This window comes from Anabrus simplex, chromosome 7, assembly GCF_040414725.1.
Source record: "Anabrus simplex isolate iqAnaSimp1 chromosome 7, ASM4041472v1, whole genome shotgun sequence".
Taxonomy (NCBI): Eukaryota; Metazoa; Arthropoda; class Insecta; order Orthoptera; family Tettigoniidae; genus Anabrus; species Anabrus simplex.
Window position 1 is genome coordinate 303,366,053 of NC_090271.1, and position 18,653 is coordinate 303,384,705.

The following is an 18,653-nucleotide window of genomic DNA, read 5'->3' on the forward strand; positions in this document are numbered from 1 at the left end:
TGTCACTCAATGTTTCATAAAACTTGTCAACTTCATCCTCATCTGCACCCTCACATGGTGATTACACGGACACAATTAGAGCATAGAAACCTGTACAAAAAAGTCTGCGATGGTATATACCTATTTTGAACCGGTTGCCCTCTAGAAGCGATTTTATGTTATAGTGGGCGGTAAAGAAAAATAACTCCTTAAGATTAAATAAATATTTCGATATTATCCTCGAACTCCTCATCAAAATAAATTGTTTGACCTCATCCACTATTTCATAAGGATTACAATAACCTTGTCAAGACCTTGCATGAATGGTTCAGAAGTTATGACCATTTTAAACTGTAGTGGTAATTCGTTCCCTGTTGTCTGCTAGCAAGTTGCCTCTACCTCGCCGCTTGGAGCACTGTAGTCGCCTCGGATGAAAAATATCATCAGAGCTTTGCAACTGTATATATTACACTGTGTCTGTACTTCAGATATGGTGCTATATCCCAATCCATGACCTTTAGTATCCTCAGAAAAGTAACAGTTCCACCTACTTTTCTAGTTTTCAATTTAAAAAAAATTTTTTTTGTAAATATCTGTTGACATAGGTAAAGTTCAGTACTTTGCTGGTATTAGTCTCCTCCTCTGCTTATACATTATCTTTATATTCAACTGCCTTTACTTACTGCCGATTAAATACTTCTGCCTTCTGTAAATCCTTACATATACACTCCCCTTGGTCAGATGCGAGCAGACTTGGATAAACTGCCCCACACATTATGGACAGTAGCTTCTCTGTCATCACCCTCTATTATAACATTACAATATTTTGATATTTATTCATATTTTATAGCAATATTGAAAATAGTAAACTTATTAAAATATTCACATTATAGTGAAATCAGTGCATTGTGGCTACTAATTTAGGTATTTATTATTATGAATTAAAATTAATTGATTTTCAAAATTAATGAATTAAATTAACTCAGATTCAGTCCTCTGTCTTTTGGGTACATCTAGTGCAAGCCACCATGCATGGGAGCACTGGTTAGTTCTAGGAAATTCGCTCAGTTGAGGGGTTAATCTGCTAGGATCTGATCTAGATTGTCTGTATGTACAAGTTTGATGTATGGTGCCATGATCAGAGGCTATGAACTGTACAAGATACTATAAAAAGATGCAAAAAACATTGGGGAAACAATAGTGAAAGAGAATGATAAAGGTAAATTTTATATCACAAGGGCAGTTATGAGAAAAATTATATTCCGTATTTTCTCTCATATAACATGCCACTGTGTATATCTTGCACCCCATTTTTAACATTTGAAACTGCAGGAAAATCCCCTCACATAACTCGCATTAATTTCTGACGTTGCCGCAAAGACATACAGTACATACACGAAATAAAGTTTGGGTATTCCGTTGATGTACCTACATTAAAAATCGGAACTGTACCAGTTGCTGTTACGGTACTTTGTACGTGACAGTACAAGAAGAAGCTACATTTCTTTCTACCTGCAGAACGGTTGAGGCTAGCTGTTGTAACAAAAATACCTAACTTGCAAACCTCTGCCCCAAGGCCGCATTCCTAGCCAGGCAGTCACACTCAGCCATCTCTCTCACTCTTCCATCTTTGTCAGTATGCTTATCATTACCTGTCCAGCAGAGCTGATCACATGAACTGGGAGTGTTTCCCTGTCCAGGCAGTCAAGTGGTCACAGTATTATGTATCATCCATCTGTTGTATTGTCAACAAGTACCAGTATTCTGTTATCACGTTTCATTGTTGTTTCTCAGTTAAGTTTTCTTGTGTAGGTTGATCTTTAAGTTATGGAGAAACGTGGGAGTTATACGGCTGAGTTTAAACTCAGAGATGAAATATGCTGAAGAACATGGCAACAGAGCTGCCGGTCGAGAATTCAGTGTGACTGAGTTTAATGTTCACTACCGGCATAAACAGAAAGCTGTGCTAGAAACTACCAACCGAATACATAAGGCATTCAGACGGCTGAAAACTGGTAAGTTTCCTGAGCTGGAAGAAGTTGCTTCATTATGTTACAGAGTTGTGAAAGGAGGGCTTTAGTATCTCGGATGAGATGCTACATTTTAAAGCGCACGAACTAGCGATTAAAGGAGGAATCAGCTGTTCGGATCTGAAAATGAGCCGGGATTTCATCCGTAGATTCATGACATAAAAGGGATTGTGTCTGCGAAGGCGAATATATCTCTGTCAGAGAATGCCAAGCAATGCCAGCGACAAAATCATAGATTTTCATCGACATGTGACAACAGTGCGGAAGAAAAACAACCATCTCTTATCTGAAATTGGCAATGCAGATCAAAACCCGATAAACTTCGACATTAATGCCCGCCTAGCAATTCCGAATGGAAATTCTAAGTTCCCGTGGAGGGAATTAGATATTTTTCCACCAATAGAGCATATAAAAAATCAGATAAAAAATTAGATGTATGGCTTTTCAGGCGTTTGCTCTATTAACCAGCATTTCGTCTTAGGTCTGACACTAGATTCTTCAGAGTGGGATGCGTCAGACTCTACCCACTGATGCTGGGGTGTATCTCTATCTCTATTGTGACGAAATGCTGGTTAATAGAGCAAACGCCTGAAAAGCCATACATCTAATTTTGGATCTGATTTTTGATATGCTCTATTGGTGGAAAAATATCTAATTCCCTCCATGGAAACTTCGACATGCCATGCGACACCACCATCAACAAGAAGGGAGAATCTAGTGTGCTTGTACGTACAACTGGGTGTGAAAAACAGCATTGCACTGTCATGCTAGCAATAACCGCAGACAGAAGATAATTGCCACCTTACATTATTTTCAAAGGAAATACAGTGCCTAAAGTGAAGTTGCCCAGAGGCATTCATGTACGGGTTCGAGAGAAAGGATGGATAAATGCAGCTCTTGTCCAGGACTGGGTCCGTACGGTGTGGGGAGCACGGCCAGGGGCACTGCTTCGACGCCCAGCAATGCTAGTTTGGGACAGTTTCCGCGGACACTTGTTGGAAGATATAATGAAGATATAATGAAACGTCTTCAGGAAATGAAAGCTGATCTCATTGTAATTCCTGGTGGACTCACACGTTGTCTACAGCCCTTAGATGTGTCCATCAACAAGCCCTTCAAGTACAACATACATAAATTGTACGCCAAATGGATGGCAGGGGGGGGGGGGCATTAGCTGACGCCAGCAGGTAAAATAAAGAGGCTGTCAGTTGAACTCGTGTGTGAGTGGGTTATGCAGGCATGGGTTATGGTGTCGACAGACGTTATTGTGAAGAGTTTCTTGAAGACGGGCATCGCAAATGCGTTGGATGGAAATCAGGATGATGCAGTATGGGATGGTGACTAGAATGAAGTAGCTTGGAGATTGAAGGCAGTGGCAATGAATAGGGTAAGGATGCTGGTTGTCTTGTTTCAAGAGCCTAATGCAAATTTTATTTTTTTTCTTTCGGTAATACAAGCTTTCGCACATGAATCCCCTTATATATCATGCACCAAAAAGGTTCACACTTTGGTAAAAAAAAAGAAAAAAACCGTGCGAGTTATATGCGAGCAAATACGGTAATTAATAACAATGATATAAAGAATATATTTTGTTAAATAGGCCTATAAATCCCAAGATATTAAATTGAAAACATTAGCTCAGTGATTGGATATTAATGTACAAATTGAAATGGCAGTGTTATCAAAGAAAAGAAACATTGTATGAAATTATCCAGTGGCATGTTTTTCTGTTTATTCAAAATGTTTATGTATATGCAAATTGTTTGGGTTATATTTTGGATTTTTGTGATTTTCTTTTTTTCCTGACCCATTTTGAGTGTACATTATGAGATAGTACCGTAGTTGGATTTAACATATGTCCAGTATAAGTGTTTATCCCCAAGATATGAGTATGTTTAATATGTCTTTACCGAGTAAATATTGAATATTCTTCCAGGTTCTATGTGGACTTGAACATCTGCATGCTCAGGGAATCGTGTATCGTGACTGTAAGCCTGAAAATATTCTCTTAGATGATCATGGCCATGTACGCATTTCTGATCTTGGACTTGCTATGGAGATACCTGAAGGAGAAATGGTCCGAGGAAGAGTGGGCACTGTGGGTTATATGGGTAAGTCAAACCCAGATATCACTGCAGTAAGTCAAAACCTAGCTATAGTAAATAGTTTACATTAGATTCGTAACCAAACTTCATTTTATGATCATGTAATACAAAAAGTGTTTTATACAGTAAACTAGACAAAGATGCCGGCCCCCATGGTGTAGGGGTAGCATGCCTGCCTCTTGCCCGGAAGCCGCGCTTTTACGCCTGAAAAGCCGTACATCTAATTTTGATCTGATTTTTGAAATGCTCTATTGGTGGAAAAATATGTAATTCCCTCCATGGGAACTTAGAATTTCCATTCGGAATTGCTAGGCGGGCATTAATTCCATTGTGGAATTTTATCTCCCGTATGCAGTTATCAGACTGTGCCTCTTAAATAGGCTTCTGATAAGTTCACCTGCATACACCCCAGCGTCAGTGGGTAGGGTCTGACATATCCCACTCTGATGAGTCAGTGTCAGACCTAAGACGAACCGCTGGTTAATAGAGCAAATGCCTGAAAAGCTGTACATCTAATTTTGATCTGATATTTGAAATGCTCTTTTTTAATTTCCAGCTGAACACTAGCAAGTGATGGCACATCACCATTACTGTTCCTTTTGTGAAGGTCAACACAGTCATATTCCTCAACAATACCATATAAATATTTTTAAAATACTTAAATGGTACATCTTTCTTAAATAGTATGCCTGAAACTTTACTAATTAGTACTCTTTGCTTATTTACAGATACCATTCTCTTGGTTACTTTTTCTAGCAAAGGTTGAGTGCTCACAAACTTATCACTTGTCATTTTTACTACTTGAAATGGCTTTCTTACTCTAGCTCTTTTTACTAAATCCATCCATTCATCTGACACAAAAACACAAGAAACACCCACAGCCTGTAGTATACATGGGAATAAGGTTTGCTATCCTACATATTCAGCAACGCCATCTGTACGGCCTTCTCCGTAAACGTCTGTTAGCCCGATTTTGCAATAACAAAATTGGTCTAAATAAAATGGCATAAAATTCAGAGCGTTGTATCTCATCACACAGGATTACCTCATGTTAGCCTAACTCACAGAAGATACTTTGAACCTTCTGCAATGGATGGCAGCACATAACTCATTTTTTCCAAATTTGTTGGTTAGCCCGTTTTTGCGAGCATCCATTCAAATGCTGTCTGAGTGGATGGGTGACATCATAGAGGAGTGGTGGAGGAGGTCACATGCTGTCTGGTCACCGTGCTCTGGACGCTGTGAAGACTCTGTGATACAAAGTTTCATTGCCACCTGTGGATTAGTTTCCATGCTCTTCTTGTTTTTATATTAATTTTCTTTTTGTAGTTGTAATCCTATAGTCTCTTCTCACATAGTGTATACTTTTATTGGAAAAAGTTTTTATTATATAGTGTTATGAATCTGAATCCGAGGATGACAACAATAGTCAGGCAGACAACGGCGAGGGGGTAGATGAGATACAAGAATGGCACGTACAATATGTTATACTGCCTCTTACTTATGAGTTAATCCTTCACAAGGGAGTGTTTTGTATGCATTATTCTATGTTAATATTTGTGGTTACCCAATGAAGATCATTCCTTATATTAACACCTCGGTACTTACAATGATTCCAATAAGGTACTTTTACCCTATCAACGCAGTAATTAAAACTGACAGGACTTTTCCTATTTGTGAAACTCATAACCTGACTTTTAACCCCATTTATCATCATACCATTACGTACTGTCCATTTCACAACATTATCGAGGTCATTTTGCAGTTCTCACAATCTTGTAATTCTATACTGAATAACATAATCCCCCAAAAGCCTTATCTCTGATTCCATTTCTTTGCTCATATCATTCATGTATATAAAAACATAGAGGTCCAATAAAACTGCCTTGAGGAATTCCCCTCTTATTTATTACAGGGTCAGATAAAGCTTCTCCTACTCTAATTCTCTGAGATCTATTTTCTAGAAATACAGCAACCCGTTTAGTCACTCTTTTGTCTAGTCCAATTGTACTAATTTTTTTGCCAGTAGTCTCTTATGATTCACCCTATCAAATGCTTTAGACAGGTCAAACGTGATTCAGTCTATTTGACCTCCTGAATCCAAGATATCTGCTATATCTTGCTGGAATCCTACAAGTTGAGCTTCAGTGGAATAACATTTCCTACCTGTAAACCCAAACTGCCTTCTATTGAACGAGTTATTAATTTTGCAAACATGTCTAATATAATTAGAAAGAATGCTTTCCCAAAGCATACATGAAATGCATGTCAAACTGACTTACTGCTCATATTAATTCTTGTTGGTTCTTATCATCTGAATGGTCATTAGTTCTTATGTTGAGCTGTAGAGATTTCCAGAGTATTTTATATCACAAAAGTCATACGCATCGAAAGTTCACTTGCCGTGTCACGTGCTTGCTTCCTTGTCCGTCACTTGCTGTTGAAAAATAAAACAATTCAACCTCCCCTTGTCAGCTTGCTGTTCGCTTGCTGGACTGGTTATCTAGGTCAGGTCCAATGTCACAGCTGTTCGTCCTGCAGTATGAAATGTAGAGATGAATGAATAAATTTGCTCGTCAAAACGAAAATTTCTACTAATAAAGACCGATTTGGATGGGTACAATATGTTTATCGTGCAACGGATAATAATGGAAATATTTACAAAAGTAGTATATTTTTTGTCAAACTCATGTGAGACACTGCATATCACTTCAGGGTCACTTTTACTTTTGTCAATAAAACAGATAATAAGGGAGGTGTTACCATTATTGGGTTTTGTGTGTCTTCTGTTGCTGCGCCATGCTAGCCATCAGTGAAACTTCAGTATGTGACTGAGAAGCAGGACAATTTTGCTCAACTTTGGACTGGAACTATAGCGTTTGGAAATCAACCTCATTTTGTCTTGTCTTGATTTGTTTATTTATCATCAACAGAGTTATGAATTCTCCAATCACGGATGATAAATACACTCAAATAATAACAATATTAACAGCACTTACCACTACTACTAATTATAACTAAGCAATATATAATATTATATTAAATGACAATATGTATAATATACATTGTGTATATTTTTTCTCATACTTCACATTACTGCCACATGCTTTGGAAGAAAAATATCAGTTTAATATGCCATATTAATGGACCCACCTAACTTTGCATGAATTCATGGAGAAAGAAAGGTTGTAGGGCACACTGTTTATCCCCCCCTGCTGAAAAATGCAGTATTTGAGAATTTTAGATATTGGAGTAAAAACAAGATCACCACTCATAATGAAAGTGGAGTTGGCAAGCAGTTGTGTTCAATCTAGAATTGTGGGCATCATAAATAATTGATTAATGTGTGATGTATGATATGACTTGTAATAATGAGGACATCACAGCGAGAAATATTAAGTGCGGATATATTTTATTGCAAGAAAAATCAGCTGTTCATGTACACACTCTTTCCTCCTTATAGCTTGCTGTGAGAGAGACTGCAGTGGGGACTCCGGAAGAAGGAAGGAGTCCTCCTCTAGGGTCAGAATTTGTGCATTCGTGGAACTTCTAAGGGTAATTAAAGACTTTGTGATGCCATTTCCCTTGAAGAAAATGTGAAGGTGATCTCTCATACTATATTCCACGGTATGTAGAAGAGTCACATAATGTGAGTTAATGAAAAGTCCCTAGCTACCTCTATCATTGTGTACAGTGATAGCTTGAGAGCACCCTTAGAACATATGCCAGAGGGGTAGGGATAGAATGAATTGTTCACTGTCCAGTGCACAGAGTTCCTATCCATGTTTTTCTGCTATTCTCTCCTGTGTGGTAATTTGTTTATCTAAAATCTGCTTCATAATATTGTGGATTTCTTCTTTAAGATGCATTAGCTTGTCTTATTTTCATTAGAAAGCTTAAGGTGGCTAGTTTCCATCTCTGTGTAAAACTGTGTACCTCCGTTTTATAAACTCGTGCTTAATATGTTGTGTAAATCATAATTTTTTCCCGTAAGTCATTTGTTTACAGATGTTGTTACTTTTGGAGTACTTAATGATCTTATGTTACTTATAGATTAAAATAATTTTTTAAATTTCAGCTCCTGAAGTAATAGACAACGAGAAGTATACTTTCAGCCCTGATTGGTTCAGCTTTGGTTGTTTAATTTACGAGATGATCGAGGGGCAGGCACCCTTCCGTGCTAGGAAAGAAAAAGTAATTACTATTTTCCTTAATAAAAACTATTATTTTAATTCTGAAAGATATTTGAATCTGTTTATGGGGAATCTATGCATACTTCACAAGGTAGCTTCTAAAATTTATTTTTGAGTTATTGATATAGTTTGTTCAAACGTCACGTGCAGGTCTCCATTTAAATCCCATCCTATTCCACCAAAGTACTCTGGGAAACTAGAAAGACTTATTTTACGCCTTTCTCTCAAATGTTTTTTTTTTTAGATGAGTGGAGGTAGGAAAGCTGGAAAATCTTTGTTATAAGATTATTATTCACTACAATAAATGTTGTTCACTGCTTGGTAATGATTATTGAAATGATCTTTTTAATGATTATGCATTGGTTTCATAAATCCATACCGTTAAATCTAGGTTTGTGATTCAAGGAATGTCACTGTTGAATCTGTATATTATACATTTTCATAGTCTCGCTTTGCCCTACCAATACCATGTTCTTACAAGAATAGGATGTCTGCTGTTCATTTTAGGTCTGATAATCTTCTGGTTTTAATTATCTGTGTAACTAAGATAATTTAGTAAGGCTGAAGTAAATTTAAGAGAAATTGTTTTATTTTCATATGTAATATTTTTGTTATGTAACCTTGATAGGTGACCAAATTTATCAGTATAATCTGCCAGTAGGGATTACAAAATAGTAGTGCAACATTGTAAATACAGTCCCAAATGCCACAATATGCCATAAAATGAATGTAATAACTAAAGTTTTATGTAATATATTGTAGACTTTCCTCAATCTTATTATGTAACACCGATAGATGACCAAATTTATTAACATAATCTGCTGGCAGCCATTGTCCGGTAGCTGTACACCATCGTAAACATGGTCCCAAACACCTCATCTTTTGTTTACACTACCTCAGGATTGCCTTAAATTCAGTTACTAAAACTTTTAACTACTATACTACCTCTAAGCCTTCATTCTAATAATTTTGTGACTTACTGGTTAACTCTTTCATTTCTCCTTCACAAATCCAGTAACAAGCTTGACCGTTTAAGTAAATTTTCCTCTCTTTGATCCTCTGAATGCTTCTCTTTATGTGCTGGCATTCTTAAACTTTTCTTCTTTCCACCCCCACCACCATCATGTGTTATTCTTCGAAACACCAAACTTTTTTGTAACCCGTACAGTATTTAAAATGTCTTTCCCTGTGTAAAGCCTGCAATTTGAAGTTTATATCATAACCCCTCTCTCTTTTATTTTACTAAAGTGAAAGATACATTCTCCTTTCTACAAGAGTTGGCATGACTGGAACAGTTACCAAAACAGAAGGCTTTGATGATTAACACAATGATGCAATCCAAGCAACAATAGATCACAAGCCGCAAATGGGTGGGGGAAGACATCGAAGTTTGAGAAATTTTGAATTATTAGTGATCTTGAACACAGATCTGGTCAATCAATCACTACTGATCTGCATTTAGGGCAGTCACCCAGGTAGCAGATTCCCTGTTTGTTGTTTACAATAATTGAAATTATTAGGGGTCCTCCTATTCAATACAAAGATATTTATTAATGTGAATAGATCACATGTCGTTCACATGAGGTACTAGGTTTGGCACTTAACTTGTGCCATCATCAGTCAATGAGTCAAATCAGGCAAACACAAACAACTTTAAAACACACTGTAACACCTGCATAGATGAATATTGAATAAAATATGGTACATGATGATATTGCACTTTAGTATAAAATCCTTTTAAAAATGATGGTGACTGTGTTGTTTTGTACACATGGTGGTTTGTCCAGCTTGTATAATATGTATCATATTTTGTTCAGTATTCATCTATGCAGGTGTTACAGTGTTTTAAAGTTGTTTGTGTTTGCCTGATTTGACTCGTTAGCTGATATGTGGCACAAGTTAAGTGCTGAAACTAGTATCTCACGTGAATGACTTGTTATCTATTCACATTAATAAATGTCTTTGTATTGAATAGGAGGACCCCCTAATAATTTCAATTATTGTAATCCCACTTCAATGCGGATCATGAAATTTCTAAATATCAACTATCTGGTGATTTCCTAGCCTTGTCTTAAATGATTGCAGAGAATTTGGAAATTTACAGTAGAACCTCGATAATTCGAAATCGGTTAATTCAAAATGCCGCGTAATTCGAAGAAACTCTCATTCCCCGAAACACGAGGTACGGCTTTTCGTGTTATTTAAATTGTTTAATTCGAAATATGGATAATTCGTAATTCAAAGAACGTCGGTCCCAGTATTGAAATTCAGACTTTTAATTCAAAATTGTCCTTCAATTTGTTAAAAATAATACTTTACGGCGTAATTTGAATTAAAAATTCTCCGCGTCACGATAGAACGCGTCTTCCAGAACGTGTATCTTTCCGCACTTTCACTTTGAGTTTGGTGTGTCTACAGCGTGCTTCAGAGTTGCCAATTTCTAGTGAAATCATAGTTCTTTTGTATTCTTCTAGTTACTCATTTTATTTAAAGTTTTAGTGTGCAGTTATAAACTTCGAAGTTGTTATATTTTATTAATACTGTGTTTTAGTTTATTGTTACGATATTTTAGTTTAGGGCACGTGTGTTCCTTTTTTTGTGTTGCGATGGCTAAGCGTCAGTATTCTTCAAAGACACTCAGCGAGAAAGTGAAAATTATAAGGGAGGTCGACGAAGGACAAAAGACGAAAACTGAAATAGCTAAAGAATTTGGAATTCCTGTGTCCACACTTTCAACGTTTTTAAAAAATTGTGAGAGCATAGAAGCTCAGGAAATGCAGGGTGTAAATACAGCAAAGCGAATGCGTATTCGAGGAGCTAAACACTCCGATTTGGAAGTACAATTGATCGAGTGGTTTCGGCATGCTCGGGCAAACAATATCCCAGTAGATGGCGAGATTATTAAGGGGAAAGCGAATGAACTGGCGCTGAAGATGGGTCTTGAATTTCAGTGTTCGAACGGGTGGATTCAGCGTTTCAAGGAATGGCACAATATTACGGCAGGCAATGTGCGGAGAAGCCGAATCAGTGAACACTAGTGATGCAGACAGTTGGCGAGAAAAGGTGGCTCACATAATCAATTCGTATGCACCGAACAATATCTTCAATGCCGATGAGACTGCATTGTTTTTTAATGCCGAGCCCAAACGGACTTATGGTTTTAAGGGAGAGAAGTGTCATGGCGGGAAATCTTACAAGGATAGGGTCACAGTCCTTCTGTGTTGCAATGCGGACGGAAGCGAGAGACTTCCTCCCCTCGTCATAGGCAAGTTCGAGAAACCACGATGTTTTAAAGGCATCAGGCACTTTCCGTGCAAATATATGTCGTCTAAGAATTCCTGGATGACAGGCAAAATTTTTGAGGAGTGGCTGGTATGCCTTGAGCGCAAAATGGCATGCCAGGACAGGAAAATACTTCTGTTGTTGGATCAGTGTGCTGCACACAAACATAATCTAATTTTAAAACATGTGCGTCTTCTTTTTCTGCCGGCCAACACTACGAGCTACTTGCAGCCCCTAGACCAAGGCATAATTTCATCTGTGAAACGTGCCTACAGAAAGCAACTGGTGCGTTACTTTCTCCGGGAAGTTGCTAGAAATATTCCGGCGGGAGAAATGTGCAAGTGGAACGTAATTGATGCAATGCGGAGTGTGACAGTTGCCTGGGACTCTGTTTCTTCATCGACCATCAAGAACTGCTTCGTCAAGTGTGGTTTTGGTTCGTTGAATGAAGTAGAAAAAGGAGCAGAAGAAGACGACGACGATAATGAAGATGAATGGGAGGAGTTACGGCAAAAGTCCGATGTCGGTATGACTTTCTCCGAATACATCGCCATAGACCATGCGGAGACTATTTCAGAAGAGCGGGATCCCGCCATGATGATCAGCTGTGATCACGTGACGCCAGAGGGAGATGCAGCTACAGCTGATGTTGAACACGACGAAGATACGGCGCAGGCGGCAACTATTCCGTCAAAGAATGATGTACTTGCCGCTCTCGCCGTGTTGGATTCAGTGATAAGTGCTAGTGATGCTGACGACGCTACAATTAAGGCTATGGCCCATATGGAGCAGTTCGTAGCTAGTGTTTATAAAAAAAAAAAAAGATGAAGCAACCTCCCATACACTCTTTCTTTTAAAGGCAATAAGCCTAATGTGTGACAAAAAAGCCCTACTGGATCATTAAACTATTCAGGTACTGTACATAGTTATCTATTATTCTTTATATTTGTTTAAAATGTATGTATGGGTTTTTAATGTTTGTTTTGTTGGTGTTTCCCATATATGTCTGGGTTTTTAAAGTTTGTTTTGTTGGCGTAATGTGTTTCCAATTTGGACAGCCTTGTTGGCTCCCCTGTGCAAGTGCTTTATACTGCACTTAAATCAAGTAGGTTATAACATATTTGCTTAAATTGCGTCGTGCATATATGCAGTAGATTACCGTACTGCTTGTCTTTGAATCGTGTTTTATTTTTCCCGGGTGTCAGGTTACGTTTGACAGTATATGGCGTTATCCAAGAGCATTATTTCAATAAATGCACCTTGTTAGATACATTTAGGATTGTTTTTCCCTACGGCATTTGAAAGGTTTAACTGTGAATCAAGGTTAACTCGTGCAGTAACGGGCATAGGAATATTTTGTAACGCGGCAAGGGTTGGTACTTCTGAATTGCGAATCGGCGTTTAATTCGAAATCACGTAATTCGAAGTCCGATTTTTTAGTCCCAAGGACTTTGAATTAACGAGGTTTTACTGTATTAAACATTTCCCTTGGTAAGTTCTTCCCCCTTCCTATAAATTAATATTTGCCACAATTTGTCCTCTTGAATTCCAATTTTCATTCTAGCTGATGTACCTGTGCTTCGCTACGGAATTCTACATTGTATATAGAATTATAGGTTAGGTAGTGTACACGTGAGCAAGATTGTAATAAATTGCATAGCTCTTAACGTTACCCCAGAAACGCGATAGGGAAGTCACCAAACATCTTTTCTCATATGAAGTCCGGGTTAAGGAATTTTCATTGTAATGGTAGGCCCTCTTACCTACCATCAGTCACAATCAGATTGAGGAGTTTTCATTATAATGGCAGACACTCTCTCTTCACCTGCCTTTTTACAACCTCAGAAAGACTGTCTTAGTGGTTTTTCCCAACTGAAATCAACATAGGACATTACAATGACGTCAGAAGGATTGGCTCGATTAAAAGCAATGCTATCATATCAAATGAAAAACCAACTTTTCTCACTTTTATTGAACAGTAATACGTTGCCGATCTAACAGTCCATAGTTCCAGAGCTGAAATGACCAGGCCGCAGATAGCCATGATCCATGAACACTCTTCCTTTTTCAGTGGGGGGGGTCAAATAGGGGAGAGTCCCAGGGCAAAAACTATGCCTTCTTACTAATCTGTTTCCTAGGAGTATGAGTCAGAAAATCTCAATTCACTACACTGGTGGGGGGAAAACACTATCTGACTTGGCAAATTTTTTCTCAAAGCCAGAGAATTTTGCTAATTTGGAATTAAATGTAGAATTTAATAAAAGCGAAGAGGAAGAAGCTTTTCTTAAGAAATGGCTCTTTTCAGGGTTGAATTTTGAGTTACTTTGTGAATTGTGGTGCTATAATTTGAAATAGGCTGAAATTGTAATTCTAGACCAGGTCATAAATGAGCCTCTGCCTTAAGTGTGCACACTGCTCATTCCAACCATTGCGTCAAAGTAGGGATCGAATAGCTGGAATACTATGATGAACCAGTGTGTTACGTACCAGCAGTATCAGAAAATATATGAACCAGAGGAATGGCATGCTTAAGAAGTCAGGCTGTTGCACTTGGTATGCAGCAGTAATCCCATCTGTCGGAGATGAGGGGGCAGCATATGAGACAAAGAACATTGCAACAAACAATGGTCAATGCTTTAGATAATGTAGGCCTTCACATTTAGTTTTCTTCCATCTCTGAAATACCACTCTTATCATAGTCGTTACAGTAAAACTGAATAAAAAGATAAATGATCGGAAATTGAATTCTCTTTAAATTTTGTTATATAGCACTTTTTGATAGGACCTATAACTTAGTTACTGGTATTTAAAAATTTAATTTTAGGCACCTTCCCCTTAACTACCATTTCATCCATGGTTATTTATTTATTTATTCATTTATTTATTTATTTATTTATTTATTTATTTGTTTATTTTATTATTTATACATACATACATACTGTTTACGCCCACATTGGAACACCAAAATCAACCTTATACAAAAAAAGTATATTAAAAAAAAGTTCATGTTTTCAACACTTGATCCCAAAATTCTTCATTCTAGACGATCTTGCAGCCCGTTCTTCTGCTGATATAACATACTACCGGGCGAGTTGGCCGAGCGCGTAGAGGCGCGCGGCTGTGAGCTTGCATCCGGGAGATAGTAGGTTCGAATCCCACTATCGGCAGCCCTGAAGATGGTTTTCCGTGGTTTCCCATTTTCACACCAGGCAAATGCTGGGGCTGTACCTTAATTAAGGCCACGGCCGCTTCCTTCCAACTCCTAGGCCATTCCTATCCCATCGTCGCCATAAGACCTATCTGTGCGACGTAAAACCCCTAGCAAAAAAAAAAAAAAAAACCGATATTACATACTGTGTACGTTTTGTTGTTTTAAGTGATAGTTTTGTATATTTGTTTTTCAGAATGTTCTTCTCTTCTCTATTTTCAATTTGTTTTGTAGTAATTTTCAGTTAATCAAAATCCATTTGTATTTCTTTAAACCAAGTGGTTTTTTGTTTGTTTTACTGTTCCAAAAGAAATCAGAAAGCTGTTTTAGGGGTCTAAAATTTGTCAAATGTTATATGTGTCCAAAAAAATGCAATCCTCCATTTTCTCATCGTGTCAATAATTAATTGATTCACTTTCCTTGTAAATTACTGAAGTGGGTAAAAGTCTCCACTGGCCATCAACCTAATGTTTTTTATTAATAATAGTTTGGAGAATTATTCTATCCACTTTCTGCACTTTGTCTGTTGTTGCTTGGGTATTTAGTTTGAATGATGTTTCACTTGCATACTTTGCTTCTGATTTGATGGCGAAGTTATAATGGCAAAATTGAGCAGTAATTGAAAGAGACTGTTTTTTTAACTTGGCCATGTAATTTATTGTGCTCGTCTAAATTTTAGAGTTCTTTTATCTATGGGATGCTTTTTCATTAGCATTCCAAGTGACAATTTCACCAAGATATTTAAATTTATTTGCAACTTTTATTTTCTGAGTGAATACAGTTGTTTATAGCTTAGACTGTAGTTTCTTATTCCTCGGCTCTATATACCGATTTTCATTAAATTCCGTGTACCGATCGTGGCTCGGTGTTGATATGGACTTAGCAACAAAAATACAAATTCATAAATATCTTATCATAGCCGGTACGGTAAAAATGTATAAAACATAAATGTTCGGAAATTTAATTCTATATAACTTTAGTTACTCTAAACTACCATTTCACTCAGCTTGAATAAAATGATTTATAGCCTAGATTGTAGTGGCTCATTCCCTGACTTTACGTACAGAATTTCATTACATTCTCATGAGCCATTTTCTTGTGATGTGCATTCGTACATACTGGTAGACAGAGATGACGGAAAATTAAAAAGTGCATTTCCTTATTACTGTGGGCACATCCGACACAAAAATACCATTGTTTTTAAATTCTGATCAATGTACAGACAAAACTCGTATTTTATATATATAGAATGTGATCTTTCCTGCTTTTGAAGACATCACTCAACTTATTCATCTACTAATGTCATTCCACACCATCTCTCCAATGAGAGCTCAGAAGATACCACTTACAAGTGATAAATAGCTTTATGGTTCCGTATTGAAGATTACTATACTTGTAGGATGTGCAACGCCCAAGGTACACACACAACAAATGAAAACACAGAAATGGCAGAATTAACATAAATCACAAAATTACTCACTTTGAGGGCGGTAGCATCAAATATAAGGCATGGAGGACCCAAACAATACAGGCATAAAGAGGACAGGATCTTAAAATTAATGCTTGAGGGGTTGCGAGGTCAATATCGCTAACTACCAAATAAGAAACAAAATTAAAAGTTAAATTAATAAATTTAATAAATAATCTTTAAATTTCATTTTATATATATATATATATATACAATTAAAATATCTTTTAAAACCAACAAAACTCAAAGAAAAATGAATTGAGAAGCAAATACCATTTAATGAATTTCAAATATAATTAAATGAAAAGCTGATACCTACATACACTATTCCAGCTGTTAGTGGCACAGCAAACAATGACAAATTATTTCCACAATAAGTTCTGAACTAAACAAGATATGGAAACAAAATTTTGCACATACCTTAAAGAAGTCCTCTAGTATCTCTGGAAGGTGTGGTAGCTAATGTTACACCTTCAGGTACTGTGCTTTCTGTCACGTGTCCAGGAGAATCTTCTTCACTGTCATCACTTTCACTTAGTTCAGGAATTAGTTCATCACCTGAGTCTTAACTGGATTTCGCCAATTTTGTCAACACTTACAGTAGATTGGCCATAAATGCCATGGTTACACTTCAGAACATGGCTATACACATGCTTGTGCAATCACAAACCAACTACGCAGCTAGCTTGGCCAGCACTAGCCTTCGTTCAGAAACAAAAGTACATTGGAAGGGAAAATCTCGAAGGCCATGTGGTTTCTGGTGAGCAGAAGCAGGTAAAAGCATTCATGAGGGTATTACCCTCATCTCTGTCGCACATATTTTTGACAGAAATAAACTACAGCTGCGCAGAAATGGATACAATTCTAGGTTGCGCGTATCTGGGCTAATGATATAGATGTTGATTCCCATAGGGAATCTGAAATATTTGTCCTGAATGAGCAAATTTATAATACCAATATAAATGGTCCGTTATTGGACATTATAAATTTTCCAGCTAGCTCATTCTTGGTTGCCAGCGTTTCGCCCTCGTGTGCTAGGGTGGGCTCGTCAGTTGGTACCTAGCACACCTACCAATACGCTGGCTAGTGCATACCGTGGAGGCCACTGCGTAGGCTAACTGGAGCCACCGGCAGTGCCAATGCACTAAGAGACTTTGTCTCATCACTAAAAATTGATGCCTGCTTGGCCATCAGATGATATAGATGTTGATTCCCATAGGGAATCTGAAATATTTGTCCTGAATGAGCAAATTTATAATACCAATATAAATGGTCCGTTATTGGACATTATAAATTTTCCAGCTAGCTCATTCTTGGTTGCCAGCGTTTCGCCCTCGTGTGCTAGGGTGGGCTCGTCAGTTGGTACCTAGCACACCTACCAATATTTCAGATTCCCTATGGGAATCAACATCTATATCATCTGATGGCCAAGCAGGCATCAATTTTTAGTGATGAGACAAAGTCTCTTAGTGCATTGGCACTGCCGGTGGCTCCAGTTAGCCTACGCAGTGGCCTCCACGGTATGCACTAGCCAGCGTATTGGTAGGTGTGCTAGGTACCAACTGACGAGCCCACCCTAGCACACGAGGGCGAAACGCTGGCAACCAAGAATGAGCTAGCTGGAAAATTTATAATGTCCAATAACGGACCATTTATATTGGTATTATAAATTTGCTCATTCAGGACAAATATTTCAGATTCCCTATGGGAATCAACATCTATATCATCTGATGGCCAAGCAGGCATCAATTTTTAGTGATGAGACAAAGTCTCTTAGTGCATTGGCACTGCCGGTGGCTCCAGTTAGCCTACGCAGTGGCCTCCACGGTATGCACTAGCCAGCGTATTGGTAGGTGTGCTAGGTACCAACTGACGAGCCCACCCTAGCACACGAGGGCGAAACGCTGGCAACCAAGAATGAGCTAGCTGGAAAATTTATAATGTCCAATAACGGACCATTTATATTGGTATTATCTGGGCTAACTCGAATATGGTGCAGAGCATAGACATGCGCTATAGGCGATAACTCGGATACGGGCATGAATGTGTTAATTTCCCACCTGTTTCTCCCATTTTCCTCAATGTTCCTTCCCAAATATTTGGAACTTTCTACTTTCTGTAGTTTCTCTCCTCCACGTGTTACTTCCATATCTGGTCTATTCTTAATTTGTGTTGTGGTGACTTCACTCATCTATGCTGAGACATTTCATATACGGAGACTACTACTTCCCATGCATCCAGCTGTTGTTGTGTTTCTTCCTTACTGCCACTCCATTTCATCAGATTCTCTGCAAACAGCATTTCTTTCATTTTATCTTCTCCACATCACAACATAAATGTATACATTTCAAACTTGCTTTATACTTTATGTGGGAGCAGTATCAGATT

At 37.8% G+C, this 18,653-nt stretch overlaps 1 protein-coding gene across 7 annotated transcripts in view; it reads left to right on the forward strand.

Annotated features, from left to right (window-relative positions):
* Positions 1 to 18,653, forward strand: part of Gprk2 (G protein-coupled receptor kinase 2) — a 228,386-nt gene that overhangs the window by 90,816 nt on the left and 118,917 nt on the right. For all 7 annotated transcript variants that reach the window (XR_010860778.2, XM_067151750.2, XM_067151748.2 and 4 more), the window contains 2 exons: positions 3,946 to 4,120; positions 8,193 to 8,308. Coding sequence is in view for 6 of the 7 variants with exons in the window: in XM_067151750.2 (XP_067007851.1) it covers positions 3,946 to 4,120; positions 8,193 to 8,308 (291 nt within the window). In the remaining variant the exon portion in view is untranslated. The remainder of the gene's footprint in view (positions 1 to 3,945; positions 4,121 to 8,192; positions 8,309 to 18,653) is intronic.